The 23,786-nt window shown below is 59.2% G+C and overlaps 9 protein-coding genes across 9 annotated transcripts; 4 read left to right on the top strand and 5 right to left on the bottom strand.

The window, feature by feature from the left end:
* Positions 1 to 2,134: 2,134 nt before the first annotated feature.
* GGS23DRAFT_596192 (frequency clock protein) lies at positions 2,135 to 5,224 on the top strand (the record flags this gene model as incomplete). The annotated part of the gene is made up of 1 exon (XM_051518446.1): positions 2,135 to 5,224. The coding sequence occupies one exon, from the start codon at positions 2,135 to 2,137 to the stop codon at positions 5,222 to 5,224; it is 3,090 nt and encodes a 1,029-aa protein (XP_051372398.1).
* A 1,494-nt stretch (positions 5,225 to 6,718) lies between these two features.
* On the bottom strand, positions 6,719 to 7,779 carry GGS23DRAFT_510361 (uncharacterized protein). The gene is made up of 3 exons (XM_051514544.1): positions 7,750 to 7,779; positions 7,560 to 7,684; positions 6,719 to 7,470 (listed from the first exon to the last, which is right to left on the bottom strand). Exons 2-3 carry the CDS (start codon positions 7,594 to 7,596, stop codon positions 7,031 to 7,033), a joined length of 477 nt encoding a protein of 158 aa, XP_051372397.1. The 5' UTR covers positions 7,597 to 7,684; positions 7,750 to 7,779; the 3' UTR covers positions 6,719 to 7,030.
* Positions 7,780 to 8,593: 814 nt separating this feature from the next.
* Positions 8,594 to 11,310, top strand: GGS23DRAFT_510402 (TAP-like protein-domain-containing protein). The gene is made up of 6 exons (XM_051514545.1): positions 8,594 to 9,317; positions 9,434 to 9,475; positions 9,537 to 9,790; positions 9,883 to 9,994; positions 10,067 to 10,721; positions 10,838 to 11,310. Exons 1-6 carry the CDS (start codon positions 8,974 to 8,976, stop codon positions 10,970 to 10,972), a joined length of 1,542 nt encoding a protein of 513 aa, XP_051372396.1. The 5' UTR covers positions 8,594 to 8,973; the 3' UTR covers positions 10,973 to 11,310.
* Positions 11,311 to 11,734: 424 nt separating this feature from the next.
* On the bottom strand, positions 11,735 to 12,684 carry GGS23DRAFT_596190 (uncharacterized protein; the record flags this gene model as incomplete). The annotated part of the gene is made up of 4 exons (XM_051518445.1): positions 11,735 to 11,845; positions 11,913 to 12,182; positions 12,247 to 12,321; positions 12,412 to 12,684. 4 exons carry the CDS (start codon positions 12,682 to 12,684, stop codon positions 11,735 to 11,737), a joined length of 729 nt encoding a protein of 242 aa, XP_051372395.1.
* Positions 12,685 to 13,283: 599 nt separating this feature from the next.
* On the top strand, positions 13,284 to 15,510 carry GGS23DRAFT_564954 (Prefoldin, subunit 3). Its single transcript, XM_051516179.1, has 7 exons — positions 13,284 to 13,454; positions 13,557 to 13,743; positions 13,829 to 13,963; positions 14,105 to 14,216; positions 14,311 to 14,409; positions 14,484 to 14,609; positions 14,665 to 15,510. The coding sequence occupies exons 2-7, from the start codon at positions 13,712 to 13,714 to the stop codon at positions 14,785 to 14,787; spliced, it is 627 nt and encodes a 208-aa protein (XP_051372394.1). The 5' UTR covers positions 13,284 to 13,454; positions 13,557 to 13,711; the 3' UTR covers positions 14,788 to 15,510.
* Positions 15,511 to 16,122: 612 nt separating this feature from the next.
* Positions 16,123 to 18,335, top strand: GGS23DRAFT_564947 (CRAL-TRIO domain-containing protein). Its single transcript, XM_051516178.1, has 4 exons — positions 16,123 to 16,754; positions 16,847 to 16,896; positions 16,975 to 17,146; positions 17,205 to 18,335. The coding sequence occupies exons 1-4, from the start codon at positions 16,587 to 16,589 to the stop codon at positions 17,802 to 17,804; spliced, it is 990 nt and encodes a 329-aa protein (XP_051372393.1). The 5' UTR covers positions 16,123 to 16,586; the 3' UTR covers positions 17,805 to 18,335.
* A 216-nt stretch (positions 18,336 to 18,551) lies between these two features.
* GGS23DRAFT_620476 (uncharacterized protein) lies at positions 18,552 to 20,658 on the bottom strand (the record flags this gene model as incomplete). The annotated part of the gene is made up of 2 exons (XM_051521106.1): positions 18,552 to 19,739; positions 20,455 to 20,658. 2 exons carry the CDS (start codon positions 20,656 to 20,658, stop codon positions 19,155 to 19,157), a joined length of 789 nt encoding a protein of 262 aa, XP_051372392.1. The 3' UTR covers positions 18,552 to 19,154.
* A 655-nt stretch (positions 20,659 to 21,313) lies between these two features.
* On the bottom strand, positions 21,314 to 22,280 carry GGS23DRAFT_564944 (uncharacterized protein). Its single transcript, XM_051516177.1, has one exon. It carries the CDS (start codon positions 21,998 to 22,000, stop codon positions 21,767 to 21,769), a length of 234 nt encoding a protein of 77 aa, XP_051372391.1. The 5' UTR covers positions 22,001 to 22,280; the 3' UTR covers positions 21,314 to 21,766.
* Positions 22,281 to 23,071: 791 nt separating this feature from the next.
* On the bottom strand, positions 23,072 to 23,729 carry GGS23DRAFT_564940 (uncharacterized protein). The gene is made up of 2 exons (XM_051516176.1): positions 23,541 to 23,729; positions 23,072 to 23,438 (listed from the first exon to the last, which is right to left on the bottom strand). Exon 2 carries the CDS (start codon positions 23,308 to 23,310, stop codon positions 23,143 to 23,145), a length of 168 nt encoding a protein of 55 aa, XP_051372390.1. The 5' UTR covers positions 23,311 to 23,438; positions 23,541 to 23,729; the 3' UTR covers positions 23,072 to 23,142.
* Positions 23,730 to 23,786: the final 57 nt, after the last annotated feature.

Genomic DNA, 23,786 nt, shown 5'->3' with positions numbered 1-23,786 from the left:
CAACGTAGCGCGGCCGCCCTGGCGGTGGGTGGGTTAGGTAGGGGAGTGCGGCCGCGGTGACAGGAGAGGGGAGTGAGCGTGTAAGGCGGGCGAGGTTGCAGAGTCAGGGTCCTCGCTAAAACGCCTGGGTACGCGATGGGGTGGCCATGCGCAGGCAGGCCGCCGCGCAGAGCCAGAGGTACCGGGTACGTACCCGGGCCAAGTCGTACGACGCACCCGCCGGCGGCCCAATGGGGGGCGTGGCAGGGCCTAGAGCCTCTCCTGGCACAAAAGCGGGTCCGATGGAAAGGTTCCCGATGTCGATTAAAGATCGAACCGCTCAACCGTCGCGGCCGCCCAGGTAGCACCTCGTAACTGCGCTCTCACAGGCGGGACAAGACGAGGCCGTCAGACCTGGGTGCCGCAGCGCTCACGCGCCCGTCCCACCTGGCCTGCGCCGTGGTACCTCGCTGGCCACCGCGCCGCGGGCCTGGCCCGATGTACCGCCGCATGGGGGATGGGCGAGATGGGCGGATGCGAATCGGCGGGCAGCCCACACAGGCGGCCGTGCCGAAATACCTAGGAAAAGGGCCAAATTTTTAACCATCGGGGACGGCATACGAGATGTGCGAAGCTGCGCGAAGGTGTTGGCCAGCGCAGAGCGCAGAAGGCCCCGTCCCCGTTCGCCAGATCGATCTAGCTTAATTATTTTCCTCCCCCCCCCCTCCCTCCCTCCCTCTCTCTTTCTCTCCTCCCGCCCGCGCGCCCCAGCGCTTTTCCCACCTCTCGAAATAGCAACGGATGGAACGTGATAATCGGGAATCTCGATGCAGATGGGCCGTTCCCGCGATTGATCATCATCATTCTTCCCGCATCATTTACCATACACCGCCATCGCATCCTGTTCTCTTCCCTATTCTTAGCCTCGCTGGCCCACGCTCTGCCGACTCGGCTAGCCTATTACTACACCACTACGTAGTCCAGCCAGACGCCTTTCCCGGACCCGTCCGCCATCGCCCCGACTCGACTCGATCTCTTTTTTTCTGCGTTTTAATATCGTGATCGCCTTCGAGACGACGCTCTGTATCTGCTCTGCATCTTTCTCGCCGAACTCGAATTGACACCTTCCACAGCTGCGACGCTGCTCCATACCACCACCACCACCACCACCACCCACGATCACGACCGCCACTACCAGTCTCACCGGCCGTCGCTACCGCCACGCCTCCTCCTCCTCCTCTTCTTCTGCTTCTCCTCTGCTTCTCCCTCTTACCACCGCTCTCACCCACCTCGCCCGCGAACTGCTCGTAATACCATTACAACGCGCGCACACACCACACACACACACACACGCACGCACGCACGCACGCACGCACACACACACACGCACATACACACATACGCACCCTATCTAGGCGCGTCTTATTCGTCCGCTCGCCCATTCTGCCAGGCGGCCAATCCCACGTACCCAAATCACCCAACACCCCCACCACCGCTGCTCCATCCGTCCCCAGTGCGATCTCGAGTCCGAATCAGGCCAGGTCAGGTTAGGTCAGGTCGCTAGAACAACCCGCCTACGCATACCTTGCGTATAGGTATACCTACATGCGTACGTACCTGTTCGAGCTACCCTCCCCCCCCCCCCCTTTCGAACTACGACAAGTCCCTCCCCAGCTATTCCAAGGTATGACGTTGCATTGTCGACTTTCCACCAGTCCAACCTCCTTTCGGCTACCGCGCCCCGACTCTGTGCACCTCAACGCCATCTCGCAGGCGGAGCCCATGTTTCCATTGCCTTCTCGCACTTCTCCGCTGCCTGTCATTATCGACCCATTGCACCTGATCGTCGTCCGCGCTGAGCCAGATTGCTACCACACGCCTCACCCGCACCCTTCTTCTCTTCATAACTTTGTCCGCCCATGCCCTCTCACCTTTATACTTAGGCTCGGTAGCGAACCCTCTCCCGTCAGGCTTGTTTGCTAACAGGTCTGTTGCCATGAAAAATAGAGCCTCCGTATTGATGGCCGTGTCGCCGCTCTGCTTACTGCATACCTATGCATGATCGTTGAGAGAGCTATTTTTTTTCTTTTCTCTTCGCTCCGGCACCAGCTACTAGTATCTACATACGAAGGTATCGTCCGATGAGAAGACAGCCATGCCGGATCCCAAGAACACGCCGGCAAGCTCCGAGCCACCGCCCTCGCAATTACCGCCACCAGCATCATCTCCCAATACCAAGCACAAGAACCCGCGAAGGACGTCCCCAGGCAACTCCATCACCCTCCGACACCACCGCCTGGCCAGAGATGTCACCAGGCGCCTCTCCCCGACGCCCGGCCCCGTCCCCCCAGCCTCGGCGCTCAAGTCGCCGAGGAGGAACTCGTCGGGGGACAGCAACGAGACCGGTCTGAGCGACCCCAAGAAATGGTTCGATTCGTCGAACCAGAACGCGGTGGGCAATCTAGATACGACGGCAATGGACATCGACCCGCCATTCTACCCCAAGGAGACGGATTCCTCAAACGAAGAGGCCGCAAAGTACGGCGGTTACGGGGTGTCGTCGCGCAGCCCGGCGTACCGGTTCGCCCACAGCCGCACGCCCGGACTCCGCCCTGGGGTCACCCATAGCAGCAGCGCCGACGACTACCGCAGCGTCATCGACGACCTGACGGTCGAAAACAAGCGCTTGAAAGAGGAGCTTCGAAAATACCGACAGATGGGGCCCGACTCGATGCGGAGGGATAAATTGTTCGAAGTCAAGGTTCACGGGCTGTCGAGCCGGAAGAAGCGCGAGTTGGAGGCCGCCCTCCGCGATTTCACCACGAACCTGGAGGGCTCGAGCACCGGCGCGTCCCCGAACCGGAAAAAGGTGCTTGGCAAGTCCAAAAACGTGCACTCGTCGATGTCTAAGCACGCGTCCTCATCCTCGGGGTCGAATTCGCGACCGGTGGATTCGGCGTACGCGTCCATGTCCACCGGCCAATGTTCGTCGGTCCCCTCGCTCCCCGGCCAGGCCAAGGCGGCACGGCAGCGCTCCGATCAGAGGATCGAAAGCTATCTACGAGACATTCCCGAGGGCCTACGGCCCCGGCCGACAGCGATGACGGAGAACGAGAAGAAGAAGCTGGTGGTCAAGAGGCTCGAACATCTGTTCACGGGGAAGATGGGCGATCCGGCCGACAAGGTGCCGTTGCCCCTGGTGCCCGAGCCGATCACGGAGGACGTGCAGATGGAGGCGTCGGACGACAAGGTGGTGCCCCCGACGGAGGCGATACGCGAGGCGCAGATCCGACCGCGGAATCTGCGACGCAAGGAGAGCAGCTCGCGCGACAACGCGTCGGCGTCGCACTCGCATTCGCACTCCAACTCGCACTCGAACGGCGACCAGACGGAATCTCGAGACAACGGGAACGGCAGCGGGAGCGGGAGCGGGAGCGGACACGTCAGCGGCGGCCTCGGGACCGGCAATAACACGTCACCTCGGGGGGCCATGCCGCCGCCAGAACAACGCCCGACGCGGCCACGCGACCTGGACCCTGATCGCCGGCAGGTGCCGTCGGAGAATATGAGCTACATACGCCACCTGGGGTTGGTCGCACCGGAATCTCAGATGCAATACTCGGCACGGGACGTGTCGCCAGACGCGGAGGGCTGGGTGTACCTCAATCTGCTCTGCAACCTGGCGCAGCTGCACATGTTCAATGTGACGCCGGCATTTATCCGCAACGCGGTGTCGGAGAAGAGCACGCAGTTCCAATTGTCGCTGGACGGGCGGAAGATCCGCTGGCGGGGCGGGGAAGAAGGGACCAGGTTCAGCAGCGAGAGCACGAGCACGTCGCAGCGCAACCAATCAAGCGACGACACGGACGGGTCCAACGGCCAGGACCAGCGGAAGAAGCAGAAGACGCAGGCGGCGGGCAAGAATGACGTCACGGCGCACAAGCCGTCCAAGTTCGGGTTGGGGCTGCAGGAGTCGAACTCGTCGGAGAGCTTCCACTACAAGCCCTTGTTCGTGCACCACCAGGCGTCGCTGTCTGACGAATTGCCGTCGGTAGGGGAGGAGACGGGGTCGTCGTACGGGCCGCCCGAGGAGAGCAACCTGGGAATGAATTCGCGGTGGGGGCAGAGCGGTGTGTCGGGCGTTTCACAGCGTAAGCGCCGACGCGACGGCGCAATCATCTACTACAGCGGGGCACCCTTCTGCACCGACCTGTCGGGCGACTTTGGAGAGGGCGAGGTGTCGCCCAACACGTACGATATGACTTCATCGGGCGAGCGGGCCCTGCGCGACACCGACCCGAACGAGTCCCACGATCCCTGCTGCCCGCTGGGCTTCGGCATCGCACGTCCGCAGATCCAGCGCTCTACCTCGGGATCGTCGATTCCCTTCCGACCGCTCAGCAGCGTCCCCGACCCCCGCGGCGACCCCATGGACCAGGACGAGCCCGACCTGCCCGACCTGACTGCGGGCGAGACCGACGACGATATCGACGCCGACTTCCCCTGGTCCGACGGTAAGCAGCAGCCTGCCCTGTCGAAGCTCGAGGCCAGCGGGCTGGGCGGCGTTTCTCCCGAGGACCATTTCGTCGTAGTTGTGTCGACGCGGCGGCCAAAGTACGCCCGCTACGGCGAAGACGACGACAACGACAGCTGCTGCTCCGACGGCGACGAGACCCTGCCGATGCGACCGAGCTTTCTCGATCGTCCGAGCGCGAAGACGGCGGCGGATTCCAAGATTACGACGGACTCTATCATCAGCAAGCTAGCCACGATGACGACCGGATCGCCGATGCCGCTGCACCTCCCGACCGTCATCCAGGCGCATCCCATCAAGATCGAGTACCTCGCCGATCAGATGCGTAAGCTGCCCCCCGTCCCCCTCCCCCCCGCTACGTTCTACTTCCCCGGCGGCGATTCGGACCTGGACGAAGAGGAGGAGAGCGGCGAGGCCGCGTCAGAGGGGAGCTTGATGAGCCGCCGGGCAATCTTGGAAGACGACCCGAGCTCGGATATCGACCTGTCCGGGAACGACGAGGAGGACGAGCATTCCGACGACGTCCACGGCTACGACGCGAGCGGCAGCATCTCGCCCGAGAACGCCGACGAGGCGCCCGACCTTAGCGACTTCAAGCGGGGCCGCAGCGGGAAGCCCTCGGAACTGTCCAAGATAACCACGGGGAGCTCGGCCGCGACTGCGGGCGGAGCTGTCAGCGGATACAATAGCAGTATGGAAGAGGACACGTGAGATCTACTACGTTAACGTTTGTTTCTAATATGTTCGGGTTTCGGGCGGGCGGGCGGTCACTCTATGATACGGGGACGGTGCGAGCCAATGTATCTTGTCAGGCATTATCGAAAATCATCATCAGAACCGTTGCGGGCGGTGCTGTTCTTTTTCTCAGCTCCCTTTTTTTTCTTTTCTTTCCTTTTTCTCTGCTTGGCGGGCGTCCGGGCAAGGGGAGGGGGGGGGTTTTATTTATTTATAATGATATCACCACACGGGACGGGCGGCATCGAAAAGCGATCCAGGCGTGAACGAGACAGGGGGCAGGTGTGGGCGGGACGAATCGCGGGATATCAGAAAGCGCCACCATAGCTTTGATGAGATGTGAAGTTATATATGGCGATGTTTACAACGAGCCTCGCGCCACGTCTTCCCGCTCGTGAAATCGTAGGCTCCACGCCGGTTGGGATGGTTGCTAGTAGGACGCCGCCGCCTCTTCCTCTCTCGCCACGACGCAGCGTGTGCTACGACTCAGGGGAGAATGCCCATGTCACGATCCAACCCCCGATGGGCTATTCAGCTACGGGCCATTGACGGGCTCCTATCTCCGGACAGCGGGCCGTTTCGAGGGGCCTGGTTGGGGATGCTAGCATTCAGCAATGCCCATTTCTATCCGCGAATAGCAGCCTTACCGAGGGGTGGGGGGCCGTACGGCAAGCAGCTCACCACCCACCTACCTACCTACCTACCTGCCCAACCTTCAGCACCTACACAACCTGAGCCGCCCGCCCTAAAAACTACGTGCGTCCCGCTCGCACACCGGAGTTTACAGACGGATCAGATCACGCGACCAAGCACATCCCCCCCCTCCTCCTCGGTTTCAGTGCTGCTGCTTCTTCTTCTCGTCCCTCGCCTTCCCGCTAGCCAATTCCGCCGGCGTGGAAGGTGGAGGCGAAACGCGAGACCGGGGGGGGGGGGGGGGGGGACGCTTCTGCCACTTGGCGGTCCGGAGGCAAGCGCCGGGAGGGAGGTGTTAATTGGCCGCGGTCTGTCTCCCCCGTCCGGCTGCCTGGCGGGCGGAGGGGGGGGGGCCTCTAGCGTCCTGGTCGGCGTGCATAGCCAATGTGCGGGTGTGGGTGGCTGGGCTGGCTGGAGGAGAGGGGCGATCTCGGCTCGCCGGCTGGCCGACCTAGGTCGATGCTGATGATAATCCCGCAGCGGCCGGCTCGCGCAGCGTATGCGGCGAGGGGAAGTTGTGACAGTTGGGGATTTCTTTCTCCCCTTCTTCTTCTCCTCTTTCTCTCTCCGGCCTCTGCCTCTTCTTTTTGTTCGTCCTGGTCTTTTTTTTTTCTTTCTCCCGGCTTCCCCTCCGCTACGGCAACGACCAACTAGATCTCCCCGTCTTCTCTATCCTACGCCGGTTCCAAGGCGGCTTACCTACCTACCAGCTCGCCCCCCCGGACCAATGCAACTACGTGTGTGTGTGGGGTGGGGGGTAGGGGGGACGCCTGAGAGCATGTAGGGTTCGGGCGGCCGGTGCGGGCATCGTCGAAGATTACGGCGGAAAGGAGAGAGGGGGTGCGCGTATAGCAACACGGCACGGTAGCAGCGGGCGATAGCGTGGTGGTTGGCCGGTTGGTTGGTTGGTTGGTCCTCTCGGGGTGGGTGGCCAGGGTGGCATCAGGATCGGATCGCATCGCATCTAGAATGATTTAACGAGGTGACAGGTGCTTTCGCCGGGCGAGCAGAGAGGGGGACCCTTATCCATTGTATATATATATTTATATATGTACATACACTGCAGGATGCTACGTGAGGACGGCGATGCTACGGGGGTGGGCCGGCACGGGAGCGAATAGAACGGGTCGGCCCCAGAGGCGTCCGCGTAAGGTCTCTCCCTCCTCTCGCGCGCCCCCAGACGCATGCACGCCGTGGTTCCCGACACCTACTTGGCAGCAATTGGCTGGCTGGCTGGCCGGTTCGTGCTGCTGCTGCTGCTGCTGCTGCTGCTGCTGCTTGGCCGGTCCTGTGATTTTGGTCGCTGAGGTGGTAGTTCGTTGCAGATAGTGTGATGAGCTGCAGGCGGCGGAATAAGATTATATTACGAGTCGTATGTATGTGTATGTATGCGTGTATGTATGTATGTGTGTGTGTATGTATGTATGTGTTGTCCGCATGTATGTGTGTGCGTATGCGTGTGTATGAGTGCGTACGCCGTGTGTATGCATGGTGGGTGTGGGCGTAGGCGTAGGTGTAGGCGCGTGTGTCTAGTGCGATGGTACGCGACGGTTAAGGGGGAGTAATAGACTTGGGTAAAGGGGGTACGGGGTTCCATGTTATTGTTGTTGTTACCTACCTGATGCGCAAGTCACAACGCAGACGACAACCAGCATTCGGCACTATAGGTACGTAGGTAGGCACCTACGTTACAATCCTAGCTCCCCCTTTACCTTTAATCTCCACGATGCTGCAGCGCTGCCCCTAATAATATTAATAAGTGCCTGTAGGTACCTCCCCGGCGCGATACGCCGTATTCAACTACGTACCTTGAGCGTGTGGCTGGTGGCTGTTGGCTGTGTCGAAGGATCTCCAGAGCGGGGACCAGTTCGACGGCATACGAGTAGGCATGTACCTCTACAGTTGAATCATCATAGTCCCCTCATCTGGTTTGGCGCGGGAAGTCAAGATCCGGAGATGAACTCATCTCATCTCATCTTCTCCCCCTCCGCTCCCTTCTCCTGCCAAACCCCTAAACATTCTCACCTGCGCGCATCCCATGCGTAGATAGGCGTCCAATGTGCCGATTCCGCCTCAGCTTTACCGCTCTTTGCTGTTGGCGTGGTGGCCCGGACGCATCGAGTATGAATCGACGACGGCGATGACGTCAGCATCTAACCTGGATTTCCTGTAGTTGCGGGACCTACCGCGTACCAAGAGATCTACCGTCTGCCAAGTCTGCGCTGGCTGGCAAAGAAACCGGGGGCGACGGAGCGATACAGACGACGACATACGAGTCTAGTTTCAGAGAAAGGCGGTAGAAATAGGAAAGAACAGAAAAAAACGGTTGGGAATAGTGAGCCATTCTCGGGTCTGCCGCCAAGCGCATTTAGGGCTGAGTCGGGCAGCCATATCGGGCAGGATGTGCGCCGAGCGGACCCAATGCGGCAGATACGCCGTATTCCTGTCTGCCCCGTCTTTTCTGGGGTTGACGAAGCCAAGACAAAAAAGAAGAAGACTCCAGTCTGATTGGCCGTCCTGCTCGAGACCCACGGAGATATAGACTCTAGGCGGATCAGCTCAGTCGCCGAGTAGGGTCGACGAGTATGGGATCGTAAGCTAGTCGCCTGCCCCCCGGCTAGCTGCAAAATGAGGCTGTACTTTGCAGTGCTGCTCCCTACTTGTCTTTACTGCATTCGGCATGCAGTAGGGCGGTCCGTTGCCATGACGGCACCACAAGGGAGTCGTTTTATTTGAAGAGGACGTGTGTCTCGGCCAAGTGAATACCTGGACTAAGCCCCGGGTCAGCGCGTCCGAGGAGGAATAACTGCGTAGGTAGGTATATATATGCCGCCCGGCCGTCCACCCGATATCCGTCGTCCGTCATAACATCCAAGTTACGGTCAAGGAGAGCCAAGGCAAGCCAGCTCGAGCATCGAGACTTCTGCAGCCGTCTGTCCACCCATCTAATCTGCCTCCGTTGTTACCGATCCACACGCTGCTGTTTCCTGTGTTTTTCCCTCCACCTACTCGCTCCTCGGCGACGAGAAATAATGGTATTACCATCATCTTTGAGGGTCCTCGGGGCTCTCGCTCTCACTTTATCCGGCCTCGGCGCGGACGCGAGCGCGATCCGGCGCGACTACCCGACGGATGGGTCGACGCTGAAATGGGGGCCGTGCCAGCTCCGGCAGAACACGACGCTGCCGATCCAGTGCGCGAAGCTGACCGTCCCGCTTGACTACCTTAACGAGAGCGACACACGAACCATCGAGCTCGACCTCGCCCGCATCCCGGCTACGAAGGAGCCCCGCCGCGGCAGCATCCTCCTGAACTTCGGTGGCCCCGGCCAGCCCGGCGTAGAGAGTCTGCCCGCCTACGCACCGATCCAGGGCCCGTAAGTCGGCCTGTCGCAGCCTGTTTCCGTCACATGAATATTTCATGTGACGAGGAGGGCGGAGTAGAAGGAGACGAAGATAGAAGAGTTGTTACTAATGGGTCTTCGTCGCTCAGTGTCCTCGGCGGCTATCACGACCTGGTTACTTGGGATCCGAGGTAAGAAAGGTCCTTCGACTCAAGGAACCCTGCCTGAAGACTTACACGGCCCAATCCGCAGAGGAACTGGCAGCACGCTACGCTTCTCGTGCTTTCCAACCGACCCGTCGGGCTACTACGCGGCTATGGGCACGACGCTGGCCGGGTCGGCAGACACGGCGGTAGGCCAGCTCTGGGCTGAGGGGGGTGTCATAGCCGAACAGTGCTACAAGAACCTGAAAGATATCGGAAACTACGTCGGCATGGCTTATACGGCTCGCGACATGATTAGCATTGTCGACGCCCTCGGCGAGGACGGCATGCTACGGTATTGGGGTGAGTTTCTTATTTTTGTCGATACTGCGGTCGTTTTCCTCCAGGCTATTACAAGTAGAGCCAGGCTGACCGAGGCTTCGTCATTATTACAGGTATATCAGGCGGCACTACATTAGGCGCCACTGTCAGCGCCATGTTCCCCGACAGGGTGGACAAAGTATTGCTTGATGGTGTGATGAACGTTCACGAGTATTACCACTCCTTGTACGTATTTCTCTCTCTCCTTCGTCCCTGCCCCCTCTTTCACAGCCTATTCTGACTAGAAAATATCTTGAGTGGCGAGCCCGAGTTCCTGGCCTCAGCAGACGACACGTTCCGCGAGTTCCTCTCAGGTTGCGTCAAGGCACCTGAGAACTGCCCACTGGCGCGTAACCACACGGCGCAGGAGCTCGAGCAGATTATGACAGATCTCTTCGCGGCGGTCCGCGAACAACCTGTGTCGTATAGGGGCGAGGCCGTGATCGACTATACATTATTCAAGGGCTTCATCTTCTCATCACTCTACCGGCCAAGTTCGTGGCCGCAGCTCTCGGCGGGAATCGACCAGATCGTGCACGAAAACAACTGGGACACGTTAGTCGCGTTCGCCCTAGGCCCCGGCATCCCCCAGGAAGACCAGGCAATCCTCGGCATCCGCTGCGGCGACAAGGGCCCGCGTAGCGATCACCTCTCAGACCTCTCGGATGTCCTATCCCGCTTCATCAAGACCAGCCAGTGGTTCTGGGACTGGGCCTGGGGCTACTGGGTTCTGCCATGTGCCCAGTGGAAGTTTGAGGCCAAGGAGCGCTACGAGGGCGACTTCCACGTCCGCACCAAGAACCCGTTGCTCTTCGTCGGTAATACCTGGGACCCTGTCACTCCTCTCGTCTCTGCCAAGAATGTGAGCTCCGGCTTCGAGGGCAGCGTACTGCTTCAGCACAATGGGCATGGTGTAAGTCACCTGTTCCCGCTTTCGCCCCAACTTTCTTCTCTTCTCCCCCTGTGCCCCCCTTTGCCCATATAGAAAGGTGGCAGAGTAAAGAGCTAACATGCCTTCCCTACGCGCAGCATCTCGCCATGACCCAACCCTCTAACTGCACCGACGGCTACATCCAGAGGTACTTCCTCGAGGGCACGCTGCCGAAACCGGGCACCATCTGCGAGCCCAACGAGCCGCTCTTCGCCCACCCACCCTCTTTCTAAGCATATATATAGAGAAATAATACATGCAGTTTTTACGGCGCCAACCTGACCATTATTATCACTACTACCATCACCTTGAACCCCTACGACGCCTCGACTCTTCACTTCGACCGTGTCTTTCTAAGAAAGCAATTCTTGTTTTATAGGCTCAGATTAGCAGCATGTTATGAAATCGGAGCGGGCATTTGGGGGCTAGGGCCCCGAGGGCGGAAAATTTGGGGTTGGGATGAAGATAATACCTAGTCGCATCATTAGGCATTGTTACCTAGAATCATAAGGGTTTGTCAAAAGGGGCACATACACAGGACTAGATATTATAGAGAATGCATTGTGATACTCTGTTATAGCTTCCCCTGGCTGCCATAAGATTGGTTTTAATAACGTGATAAGATATCCGAATACTTCCCCCAAATCGCCTTGAGTGCACACATCTGGGCACGAGTCCGGTTCAAGTACGAACAGCTCCATCCGAGATTTTAACGGATTGCGCCCCGTGCAAGGCAAATCCACCTTCATGGCGCGACAGTGCAACTATTTTGGCAGCAGCTGGTGACGTCGCATCGAAGGTTCATCTACAGCGTCAACATGTCGCTAGATACAAGCATAGCCGTTACGGTCTTATCATATCACTTTTCTTCCTTTCTTTTCCGTCCTGTTTTTACTCGTTTTTTTTACCTCCTCCTTTCCTTTCCTTTCCTCTTCTCCCATTCCTTCCCGACATCCCCCCTAGCAGCGCCGACGGGCGGGATCCGGCCGCGGAAGCTAGGTGCCGGCGAGCCAGCTGTCGACCTCCTCGACGATGCGGTGGGCGGTGCCGTTCCAGGGGTGGTCGGTGGCGGGGACGACGACCTGGCGGAGGACGCGGCGGCGGTTCTTGGCGGCGAGGACGGCGGCCCAGGCGTGGTAGCCGAAGGCGGCGTCGGCGGGCGGCGGCGGAGACGGTGAGCACGCCGGCGACGCCGGGCTCGGAGCCGGCGAACTCGGGCGGCAGCCCCTCCCAGCCGTGGCCCTGCGCGAGCGCCTCGACCGCCCGGAGGTACCGCCCCGTCAGCCCCAGCGCCATCGCCGGCAGCAGGTCCACCGGGAACGACACCAGCACGTACCGCGGCCACGCGAACCGCGCCCCCAGCTCCGCCGCCGGCCGCGCGCTCCCCGCGAACACCGCGCCCGCCGAGTACCCCTGCAAACCCCCGGGCGCCGCGCGGGCCCCCTCCGGTCAGAAACGAGAGGATCAGAGCCGCGGGGATGGGTAAGAGGAACGAGGGGAATCATACGCAGATAAATAGGTCGGCCCCGCTGGCGTCGGGGAAGTCCTGCAGGAACTTTGCCATCGACTCGCGGAGCAGCCTCTACTCGTGCGGACGCAAGTCTCGCGTTAGCCAGAGCGCTCTTTCTCTCTCTCTCTCTCTTGGGGGCGGGGGGGGGGGGGGGCAACGCACGTTGTAGTCGTCGACGGAGGGGCCGCCGGTCCAGACGGCGGGGCTGGACCACTCGTTGCCGCCGGCGCTGGCGCCGACGCCGCGCGCGTTCCAGGTGACGACGCGCAGGCGGCGCGCGTCGCGCAGGTACTCGGCGAGGCGGCGCACGGGGGGCTGGTCCATGGTGCCGCCGAGCCGGCCGTGCGCGACCAGCGCGAGCCCGCGCGGCCGCGCCCCGCCCGGCGGGTCCTCGACCCGCGTCTCGAGGTCGACCTGCGACGGCGCCTGGCCCATGGGGTCGTCCAGGTCGGCGGTGGCGGGGGGGGTTTTGGGGGGGGGGTGGGAGGAGTGGTGGTGGCGGCGGCGAGGGCGAGGGCGAGGGCGGTGCTTGTAGCGGACGCTTGCAGGTAGGGAGGGGAGAGGGGAGGATGGCGTTGCCGGGGTGGTTTGGAGTCTCGGCGACGCGTGCGCCCGCCGACATTTATAGCGACGGCGCCGCCCACGTAGCGATGCGCCACCGACGCCTCCTATTATACAGGGACCTCCCCTCTGCAGAAATGCGACGATGCGGTATTCGGTGCTGCAGGGTGACTTGTCGGATGGGCCACGGGTATGAGTAGGTAGGTAGAGGTAGGTGTGTTCTGTTGCAGTGTGACAAGCCACGACATCCCCCCAGGCAGGTCTTATATGAGGTACTTAATGTTTATAGGTAGTAGAAGTACACGCATATATCCTATGTATGCATGCAGCAATGCATGTGCAGGCCGACTCTAGGGGACGTTGGAGGTACCAAAGGTACCTAGGTAATGCGGAAGCAAAGGGTTAAAATAGAGCAAGGCGGCCGGCATGGCGGGAGGGGGGAGGAGAGGGGGGGAAGATGCAAGCTGCCGAAGACCGCAAATAGTAATACCGATACGGCTACGTTACGGTGTGGTAGGAACCAACAGATACCGAGCAGCAATACGGAATACGGTAGCGGCTGGCCCCCTTTGACCGTAACAGGATACTCTATGCTGATGTAGGAGTTCTCTGGCCTGCCCCTCTTTCACCTAGGTGAGGGCACGGTGAGTCTCGGAGCTCTCCCCCGCCTTTCAGGCCAACCCATGCTATTTAGGTATGTGCTAATTCTTTTTATTCCCTGCTAAATGACCTTGTTCTACTGCCAGTCTCGATCAGACGACAGCCACCCTCCCACGCCGACTTCTTGGGACTGCGGAACACCCTGATTCCGGTCTGATCCAGTATTTGCCCGTCTGGCTGTCCACAGCTATGCGCTAAAAGGGTATACTCAACTCGAAGTGGCACGCACGTACACCACAAGATGTCTGCCAAAGGCAAAGACCGGGCCGCACAGTATGGCCCGCAACCCAACCTCCTCCCGCGCCGCTCCTGAGCATTTCGCTGACGAGGTCCGACGCGATGGCGTGTGTGTATCTAGGGGGGATGTCGCCGCGAGTACGCCTACGAATCCGAGAGGTATTCCCACCGCCCCGTTCGTCGATAAGGTCGAGGACTACGTGACCTCGAGGGAGGACGTCCAATCTACCCTGCGCAGCTTCCAGGAGATGATCTCGTACGAAACCTATCTATAATGATTTTGCCTTCCTACTCGGCATCGTATTCCGTACCTCTCTTCGATCTTGCCGTCGCCATCATCGCCCCTCGGTCGGAACGTGCCTCGCTAACCCAGAGGGGAGCGCGAGCCCAAACCTAGGAAATACCAGTTTATGGAGCTCAACCTACAGCGGAGGATCGCCGGGCTCAAGGACAAGATGCCCGACATACAAAAGACGCTAGAGACGGTGCAGTTCCTGAAGACGCGGACGGTACGCGGATGCCTTGCCCTCCCCACACCACCGGGCGCCGATCACGGTGGGTTTCGGGGCAGTGTTGGCTGACGCTGGGCATTCGCGTGTACAGGCGGACTCGGAGCCGATCGAGACGACATTCGAACTTAGCGACACGCTGTACGCCAAGGCGTCGATACCACCTACCGAGGAGGTCTACCTATGGCTCGGGGTAGGTCATCTACGGGACCCCAGGGCCGGCCGGCTGAGAGATGATGGGCGGTGGATTGACGAATGTGTGCACAGGCGAACGTGATGCTGGCGTACCCCATCGACGAAGCCGAGACGCTCCTCACGACCAAGCTGTCGGCGGCGAGACAGAGCCACGCCAACTGCGAGGAGGACCTGGATTTCCTCCGGGAGCAGATCACGGTGAGTCTACTGTCCCGCGGCCTCGGGAAGCCGAGCTGACCGGTGTCCCGAATAGACGATGGAGGTGGCGATCGCGAGGGTGTACAACTGGGACGTGATGCAGAAGCGGAAAGAAAAGGCGGACGAGGAGCGTAAAGGGAAGGGAGAGGCGGACGGGGACGGGCAGCCGAACGGGTGAAAGGGGGATCCCGTCGCGCTCGCGTTGTCGTGCATGGGTGTGGAGAGACGATTGCCCGGCAGGTTACTTAAGGTAGGTAGTAGCGAGCTACCTGTAGCCAAGCGGTGTTACCGTTAGACTCAACGACTGTTGGATGTTCGTTGTGCGGAGTACTCGAATAATAGCCTAAGTGCTCGAGCGACCTGCCTAGGCATTTATTACTGACTCTCTGCTTTGCCGGGCATACAATCTGTCTCGAAAAACGTGGTCGGGGAGAGGGTGACGAGAGAGAGAGAGAGATGCAGACCTTACCTACAGGTGCGGACGAGATGGACGTCTTATGCACCAACTACGCCGGCTTTCCGTCACGTCGAGGCTGTCTAACCGTTGCGCGGCCGTTCGTCTGGAGCGTGACGCAATCCGTTGAGCAGGGCGCCGCCGGTGGGTTTTGGCGAAGAGTGGTATTTTTCAGCAGTAGATACCTGCTGCCACCTTGCATCTAGCCAGATATGAACATAGGGGAGGGCATTCATCGTATCCGCATGTAGGTAAGGTAGTAAGTAGTAGGGTCTTGCTCCTTTTTGGCCTCCCGCTCGCCCCGCAGCTTCACGCCTGGGTCTTGTCGCGCGTTTCGATAGCAGCTCCGGGGTAGAAATGAAATCTCGTATGGCTTCGAGCGGTGGCATGGGCCTGGGAAACTATATTGGCATCGCCGGTCTGGGCGCGGATCAGGGATGTTCGGGGAGGCTACCTTGGCTCTGGCACAGCACAGGTCAGTTAGATAGGGTAGGTACCTAAGGGAGGTAGGAGGTAGGTACACCAACATGGAGAGCGAGGTGCCTCCCGCTTCGCGTAATGAGGCCGCCCCGCCCACAAAAGCTCCCTACACATTAGTTAGGTGCCTCCTGCCCCCTAATCGAAGACGCAGCGCACCTAGCGTGTAGCGCCCGGGGCAGGTACGCACGTCAGTCCTACGTATGGGAGTGGGCGGTGCATTCGGCGCTGCTGCCCGGGGTGCACCTAATGTCGGTACCTGCCTCCTCCCTGTGGTATGTCCGTCTGTACCTATATGTAGTCTGCCTGTGGGCGATATCCGTACCGTAGGTACATCCCTTCTGCACTCGAAATACGTGCGCAGTCCGCGTACCTGTGGTATGGACCCCTGAATTGCCTGACGCGGAGAGAGCTCTGGAGGCTGTGGGCTTTTTAAGGTTCTAGCCTCGACCTACCCCCCTCTCCCTTTCCACACACTCCCCCCCTCCTCCGGACCTCACCGCTGCGCACCAATGGCAGCGGTCCACCTGGACATGCCCGCCCACCGCCACCCTTTTTTTTCTCCTCCAGCGCCAATCCTCCCAATTACCCTTTATTTTTACGGGGGCCGTCCGCCTACACTCCATACCGAATCCATCCATCCACAGCGACTCGTCCACATATCGTAATCTGTACCTCAACAACCTACCCAGAACCCTACCTCCACCAGAAATTGCTTACCGCCTTGGTCTTCCTCGATCACATAACACCAACCTCACCAAGGACCACCGGCTTATTTGCCTACCTGTCCGCCTTTGTCTCTTTTCTTTTTCTTTTTCCCCCTCCCTCTCTCGGTGCCTCTTCCGCCTCTACTCGCCGTTACACTACGTCTCTCCCTCCCTCTCTGCCCGTCCGCCTATCCCCGAGTTGGCATTGCTACCGTGTTCTGAACGCGACGTCGTCGGTGCCCCTTTGCTCTATCCGTCCTCGCCGTCTACCTTCGTTAGGTAGTCTGGTATATCCCGCTCGCTCGGCAACCCGGCCTCCTTGCATTTCCTACCGCTACGATGGAGTTGGATCCCAAGTACGACCACTATGACTACCCTACCGTCGCCCCTGATCCGAAGCCTGGCCATCCGGGCAACTTGACCGAGGCTCAGCAGGCCCAGGTGCACCAGCTGCGCATGCTGCTCGAGAGCGAAGGATACACCAAGCGTCTGGATACACTAACGTTGGTGCGTGCACCGTTCTACACAAGTCCCCCTTCCTCCAAAAACGCCGCATCGTGCGTGGGCACCTGCTGACAATTTCCCTGGCGTTATGTTAGCTACGGTTTCTGCGAGCCCGAAAATTCGATGTAAACCTGGCCAAGAAAATGTGAGCGCCCCCGGCGATAGCAAGGGCCTGGCGTCGACAGGGGGAGACGAGGAAGAGAGAAGCTGACCTAGCAACAAGGTTCGTCGACACTGAAAAGTGGCGAAAGACTATCCTCTACGCCGGCCAGCCCCTGAAGATCAACGGCGAGATCGTCGTGCTCGACGAAGAAGTGGGCGAGTGGGACAAGGATGGGTCTTTCAAGAGAAAGGTCTCCAAGTACTACCCCCAGTTTTACCACAAGACAGACAAGGTATGTGTTTTTGGCACGGTCCGCCGCGGAGACGTAATGCTCACCGCCGCGGCGACAGGATGGCCGACCGGTCTACATCGAACAGCTCGGCAAGATCGACATCGTCGCCATGAAGAACGAGGGTATCGAGTACGAGCACATGTTGACCAACCTCGCTGTCGAGTACGAGAAGATGGCCGACCCCCGGCTGCCTGCTTGCTCACGCAAGGCTGGCCACCTGCTCGAGACGTCCTGCACCATCATGGATTTCAACGGCGTCGGCTTCGGCAACGCCCGTCAGGTCTTTGGCTATATCCAGGAGGCCTCCGGCATGAGCCAGAACTACTACCCTGAGCGCCTCGGCCGCATGTACCTCATCAACACCAACTGGCTCTTCACCGGTGTCTGGCGCATGGTCCGCCCCCTGCTCGACCCTGTCACCGTCGAGAAGATCAACGTCCTCGGGTCCAACTACCAAAAAGAACTGCTCGCTCAGATCCCCGCCGAGAACCTGCCGAAGGAGTTTGGCGGTACCTGCGAGTGCGAGGGCGGCTGCGGGCTTAGCAACGCCGGCCCCTGGTGCGATCCTCAGTATGCCCGGCCTGCCTGGTGGGAGGAGGGCGGGGAAGCGATCAAGAATGAGGCCACGGAGATCGGATCTGGTCCGGGTGCTGCTTAGATACAATTAGGGTAAAAATGGAAAAGGGCAGGGGGCTTCATTCCGGAGAGACGAAGCGGGGCGTATTTAGTCGGGAGTGTGAGTTTTTTCCAGATAGAACGGCTTTGTAGCATCCCGGATAGGGTGAGGGAGGGAGGCTACAGACATCACCACGCTCGCGTGCTCTTAATTTCGGACAGCGATTTTTCGCCCCGTTCGACGCCAGGGCGCGTCCCCGTTTATATACGCACATATATACAACCTTGGCCTTCCACATCACTTCTTTTTCTTCCTCCACTGCAAACCCCAGTGTGTAAGTCGCCTTACGCCGGCGACGGACACTAACAAGCTGCCGAGACGCAATAACCATTCAGTGTCTATAGAGAATACATCGCTGTCGTCGAAATCGAGGCTTCTATCGTAGGTATGGCGGTAATTATAATGGATGGGAAGGATAAATACGACCGAAGTCCCCGAGGCAGCAGGCGGAGGACGAACTAGGGGATACTGAGTGGCTCGGCTGTCGAGACGAAACGAGGACTGCGTCTGCGATCGAACATTGCATCACTATCCTTTCCCTGTTCCACCCGCGCGCCCTTCCCCCCCTGGACATGAGGCTGTGACCTGTCGTGGCTGCTTGCATACGTACGAAAGGCAGCACCATAGATTAGTAAGACGCGTGTGTATAAGTAAGTATTTATGTAAGCCCGAGCCAAGGGGTTAAAGGGGAAGTGCAGGGGGGACGCGGCGATGTTTACATCACATGCATACTACCTCCTACCAACATACTACGTAGTACACCACGCGTTGCTAGTAGTCTCGTACGTAGTAGCTAAATCGATCCCGTAGGAGAAGCGAAACCCGTTTTTCAGGCTCCCAGCTAAAGGTGGGAGCTAGGGGTGAGAGTCTACGGCTGCAATACGGCCCAGGAGTTGCCGCGGGGGTGGTGGTGACAAAAAACGCAACGAGGCGACGGGGGGAAAAATCACATATCGCAAAAAGGAGCTCCTGAAGAAAGGGACGTCGGTGTATCGATCCGTCGCAGCTCTTCGGCTGCCCTTCCAATTACAGCTACGTCGTCCGTTCGAGCAAGCCAGAGTATACTATACTAGGGGAGATTCTCTAGCACAGCGGCTGTAGCGATGATATTTTTCTTCCTCTCCCCTCGACCTCTCCGTCTACCACGCACCTACGACACACGCGTACCCTCCACCTCCGGGATGCCCCTCCCTCTCTCCCGCGCCCCCCTTTCTTCCCCGGCGGGTAGCTGCCCGGGGGGTGGGGGGGGGGGGCTTCCCACAGCCTCGTCCCAGGACGCGGACGAGGGCAGCAGCAGAAGCAGCGCGACAAACCCGGTTCCCGGCCTTGCGCTCACCGTTCCGTGATCACGTACTCGCCGGCGCCGCGCGCGCGCTCCATGCGCGCCACCACCGACGGCATCTCGCGCTTGAGGCGGCCGAGGCCGCGGACCGCGTCGCGGTAGGCGCGCTCGGCGTCGGCCCGGCGGTCGGGGTCGAGGGCGAGGGCCTCGACGCCGAGGAGCGACGCGGGGGCCGGCTCCGGCGCCTGCGGCCGCGGCTCTCCCTCCGCGGCGGGGGCGGGGTGTGCCGCGTACGCGCCGGCGGCGCGCGCGTTGGCGGCGGCGAGGGCGGCCTCGTCGTCGGCGACGCCGCGGCGCGCCGCGTCGGCCCACGCGGCCGCCGCCGCCGCCGGCACGCTCTTCTTGAGGTGCGCGATGTCGCGCAGCAGGTCCTCCTCCTCGCGCGCGAGCTCCTCGACGCGGGCGCGCTTGCGCGCGTCGAACGGCTCGTACACCTCGTCCGGCCGCAGCGGGTCCGTCGACCAGGCGCCGCCGCCGCCGCCGCCGTCGCCCGATAGGAACGGTGATATGTCCTCTACTGGCAGCCCGTTGATCGACAGGTTCGGGCCCGCGAGCGAGAAGGTGCGCGCGATGTACTGTTGTTCCCCGATCGGGCCGAGGCGGCGTTAGTTAGCGAGAGGCCGTGTCGGGCGAGGTGCGATATAGGGGCTGCCTGGGAGGGAGAAGGAAAAGGGGAGGGGGGAAAGGGGAGGGCGGTGCGCGGGTTGTAATTATGAAATGATGAGGGAAGAGAATACAGATAGTAGCAATACAGACTGTGGTAAATAAGAAAAAAGAGGATGGTCAAGAAAATAGAGAGAGAAATGAAGGAAAAAAGCCAAAAAAAAAAAGACAAAACATACAACACCGGGGATTCGCTGGTCGTCACCGACCCAACTACTAATCCGGCGGTATCTGGCTTATCTATGGGAGAGCGGACGGGATCCCGAGTTTTCCAGATCCTATGGTCGTATGTGATAGTTTGCTGTGCTAACGCCCACTATATACCAACCTGGGCCCGTTTCACCCTCCCCACACGGCGCCAAGTCTTCGAGGCCAGGCCCCACCCCTAGCTAGCAACGCGCAGCAGCGCGCGCCCATCCGCCTACCCGCCCCTCGCATAATTGCATGTAGGGGAACCGCGGCTCGCCGCGCGCGGGAAGTACAGGAGGCGGCCGTCAAGCCGCGAAAAGGAGGGAAAGGGAGTGGGAGACGGAGTAGACGAAAAAAAAAAAACGACGACCAAGAAAGGAGAGAGAAGAGGGAAGAGAGAAGAGAGAGGGGGAGGGGGGACAAGAGACGCAAACCCACCTCGTCAACCAGCTCCTCGATGCGCGTGCGCAGCTCGTCCTCGCCCGCCGTGCCCTCGGCGGCGCCGCCGCCCGCGAGCGGCGGGAACGCCTCGTCGAGCCGCGCCGCCGCGGCGCGCCGCACGTTGGCCACGAGGTACGCGAGGTCGTCGGGCGTCTGGAGCTCGATGGGGCGGTGGGCGCCGCTGGCGTCGTCGGCGGCCATGGCCGGGGCTAGGGGGGGGGGGGGGGGGGCGCCGGCGGGTGTAGATCGGTGGGTGTAAATCGGTGGGCAGGCAGGTAAGCGGGCAGCGGGCCGCGCTGGCGCGGAGTGGGTGAGGGCGGTAGGGTCGGGTCGACGAGCGAGCGACGGCGTGGGTGGTCGGAGCCTTGGGGGGGGAGCGGGAGCGGGAGCGGCGGGTCGATGGAGGAGGGGAGGGGCCCGCGCGCGATGTTGGCAGGTAAGGCGTGCGGCAGGGAGGAGAGAGAGAGAGGTAGGGGCTAGATAGATAGTCTGGTTCGAGAGAGAAAGCGGAGAGAGCGCCCAGTCAACACGGGTGCGAGGCGGCGCGAGCCGGGGCCAGACAAGGACGAGATAAAAAGAAGGCAGGTCGCGTGGATGGGGATGCGACGTAGGTATAGGTATTCCCTCAATTGGCTGGTTTCAAGTAATACGGCGCCGAGTCTGCGGTGAGAGAGGGCAGCTCACCCGTCAAGTTGTCTCGGAGCGTATGCAAGTAGGTTAGGGTATGGTATGTTTACTTTGGGACGCACAGCTGACGAGGTAACAGGGGGCGGTGGAAGTTTTGGAGGGGCAAGTTGTACCTTGGTAAGAAAATAAGTGCCATAAATGCATAACCATTTGGCGTCAAACGTCTTCTGCCTTCTTTTATGCGAATGCACTCTCCCCGTATAATCTATAGCGCGTTTGATAGCTACCTATTTTTTGCGTTCTAATTTTGCTGGCCCGACCAGCTGATATCTATCTTATTTCTGTAAAATTGGTCCTTGCCGAAATAGACCTACCAGATACAGTAGAAGGAGAGTGCCGGGTTTCCCAGGCGCCTTTACTCTCGCTAATCAACCAGAGGGTCGGCTGGTAGGAGGAATCAGGTAGTCACAGAGTCATCCCCGGCGTGGATCCCATCTTGCTTTTGCGCGGGAAATCAGTAGGTCGTATGCCCTGTAGTACGAGAACACTAGGTGAGGCCGGCGCCGGATATTTCGCACGTCTTCATCACTTTCAGTCCTGGCTCTTTTCGGTGCTTCTCGCCTCATCAAAACGCTTACTATGCCTCACCATCACAAAATCAAACCCCTGGCGCCCTTGCCACTTATGTGCAGTAACCATTATCATGCTTCGTCACTAACATACATCCTTCTAGGAATACTACTAATCCATGTTGGCGCAAGCTCCGCCAGCCACCTTGTACTCCTAACCTGGGACGATCATTAGGCCTACCTATACCGAAGACAGGGCGCTCTAGATGGACGGAAGCTTCGACGAGAAGCGCGGGACCAAGTAGGTATAGAGAATTGTAGGTTGCCATGGTTTGCCTCAACTTCATGGGCCAGGGCCTGAGTGAGAGGAGTGGAATATGGTATCTCGAAGACAGATCCGCAGACGCGCTCAAGTCCCCTTGCGAGGGCGAGCACGCGCGAAAAGGTAACGTCGCTCTGGGACCTGTCGGCCAGAAACACACCACCTGCGTGTGCAGTCGAATGTGCTCTGTAATGGGCCGAGCTACCGCAGCTATCGACTTCAAGCAACGTACTCGCTACCTGGGGGCAGAGAGCAGCGGCGAGAGGATTGGCTGGGTACAGATCCGTGATGTGTGGAAGAAGAAGGGAAGAGGGGGGGGAAAAAATTTACTGCAAAGAATTTTCGAGTGTTTTAGTAGTACGGGTTCGCGTCAGGGCGCGGGACGGGGCCAAGCCAATGGCTGGGCGAGCTTGCGTCGGATTTAGTTAACCCGACATCCGACAGTCTGATACATGGGTACAACGGGCAACATCAACTCCAGTCCGTTCCTGTGACGTTTTAGACTGGCAGTTGTCGTTGTTTTTGGTCCTCCAAACCGAACTTCTCTCATGTTTCCAACCCGGTTTCGTCTTTAGCCAGACTGGTTCTGTTTTTTGTCCAAGCAAGCACGCTACGACAGCCAGAAATGTTGCTATTTCCGTTACCACTAGGAAGGGTCAAATCAACCGTGGAAGACGTTAGGTATGAGCGATATTGCAACTTACGAGCTGCAATGAATATCTGCCACCATCGCCAAGCGACGTCTCCATGCCCGTTTTCTTAGGGGGATTCTGAACCTGGGGTAGCGAGAAACCCAGCTGTGAAATAGATAGGTGTCTGGGGCCTTGTCAGCAAGATATTCGAGTCGCAACCTATGCGGCATCGTGGGGAGCTCTACGAACACCACGGTTATCACCGTGAAGATGAAAAGCATCTGGTTATTCCACTTCCCCTTGAGCGCCCTGGTTTCCGTCACGTCGAGGTTTCCTTGTTTCTGCTTAATGTCCAAAATATAGTTGAGCTGCAAAGAGGTATGCGGCACTGGGCATCTGGAGATATATGACCGACCGCCACTTTCCCGGTACCTAGGCAAATACGTAGCGGCTAGAAAACTTACCCAGCTTTCCACCAAGGACGCATCCCGAAAAAGCAGCTTGATCTTCGAAACTCGAAAATAGAGATTGTCCTTCAGGCTGGCCAGTACATCCTTTTCGGGCGATGAGGTCCTCTCTGATGGGCTCGATACTGGTTAATCACCGCCTCTTTGTCCTCAAGAACCTTTCGAATCACTCTCAGCTCGTCTTTGACATCCTTGATCTCGCGAAGATGCCCTACTTCTTTCGTGATCCCGCACATCTTCTCCCAAAGATCCTCTGATTTTTCTTATCCGTCTCCCACATCTTATCTTCTTCCATTTCATTTCGATCACCTAATGCCTTCTGAGCGTTATGGAATTCGTCATGGCACTTTGTCTCCCCTTGAGCCTGGAACGTGAATGTATTTATTAGTCGCACTCTTCTTTTAATGTCTCGACTTCGGTAGTTCATCCTACCAAGTGAGCAATGCTTTGCTCGAAGGCATCTAACATATTCTCGTCGAGCCCGGCGTTGTTTGAGGCATCGAGGAATGCTACGGCGTGATCTACAACCACTGACATCATCAAGTCAACAGTGGTAGACGGATCCTACCGCAGGACTGTGGAAATATGATCGAAGAGGTTGGACTTTTTCCTATTTGGATAAGTTAGGGTACCGCTCTGCGAACCACCCCTTCGCGAGCCAGGTATTTTATATAGGTTTACATATAAACGATTTATCCTTATAAAAAGCCGG

Source organism: Durotheca rogersii (genome assembly GCF_024521655.1).
Source record: "Durotheca rogersii strain YMJ 92031201 chromosome Unknown GGS23scaffold_8, whole genome shotgun sequence".
Lineage (NCBI taxonomy): Eukaryota > Fungi > Ascomycota > Sordariomycetes > Xylariales > Xylariaceae > Durotheca > Durotheca rogersii.
The sequence above is the reverse complement of the archived record's forward strand: the minus strand, read 5'-3'. Positions and strand labels throughout refer to the sequence as shown.

Excerpts from the sequence above, each read along its gene's own strand:
- GGS23DRAFT_510361 (XM_051514544.1), bottom strand. The coding sequence starts at position 7,596 with ATGCTGGTTGTCGTCTGCGTTGTGACTTGCGCATCAG. Across the intron at positions 7,471-7,559 it reads CGTTGTGACTTGCGCATCAG|ACACACGCGCCTACACCTAC; the intron begins GTAGGTAACAAC and ends CCATCGCACTAG.
- GGS23DRAFT_510402 (XM_051514545.1), top strand. The coding sequence starts at position 8,974 with ATGGTATTACCATCATCTTTGAGGGTCCTCGGGGCTCTCGCTCTCACT. Across the intron at positions 9,791-9,882 it reads CGGCATGCTACGGTATTGGG|GTATATCAGGCGGCACTACA; the intron begins GTGAGTTTCTTA and ends TCATTATTACAG. Across the intron at positions 10,722-10,837 it reads TTCAGCACAATGGGCATGGT|CATCTCGCCATGACCCAACC; the intron begins GTAAGTCACCTG and ends CCCTACGCGCAG.
- GGS23DRAFT_564954 (XM_051516179.1), top strand. The coding sequence starts at position 13,712 with ATGTCTGCCAAAGGCAAAGACCGGGCCGCACA. Across the intron at positions 13,964-14,104 it reads AGCTTCCAGGAGATGATCTC|GAAATACCAGTTTATGGAGC; the intron begins GTACGAAACCTA and ends GCCCAAACCTAG. Across the intron at positions 14,410-14,483 it reads AGGTCTACCTATGGCTCGGG|GCGAACGTGATGCTGGCGTA; the intron begins GTAGGTCATCTA and ends ATGTGTGCACAG.
- GGS23DRAFT_564947 (XM_051516178.1), top strand. The coding sequence starts at position 16,587 with ATGGAGTTGGATCCCAAGTACGACCACTATGACTACCCTACCGTCGCC. Across the intron at positions 16,755-16,846 it reads GTCTGGATACACTAACGTTG|CTACGGTTTCTGCGAGCCCG; the intron begins GTGCGTGCACCG and ends GCGTTATGTTAG. Across the intron at positions 16,897-16,974 it reads GTAAACCTGGCCAAGAAAAT|GTTCGTCGACACTGAAAAGT; the intron begins GTGAGCGCCCCC and ends CCTAGCAACAAG.
- GGS23DRAFT_564944 (XM_051516177.1), bottom strand. The coding sequence starts at position 22,000 with ATGAAGTTGAGGCAAACCATGGCAACCTACAATTCTCTATACCTACTT.
- GGS23DRAFT_564940 (XM_051516176.1), bottom strand. The coding sequence starts at position 23,310 with ATGTGCGGGATCACGAAAGAAGTAGGGCATCTTCGCGAGATCAAGGAT.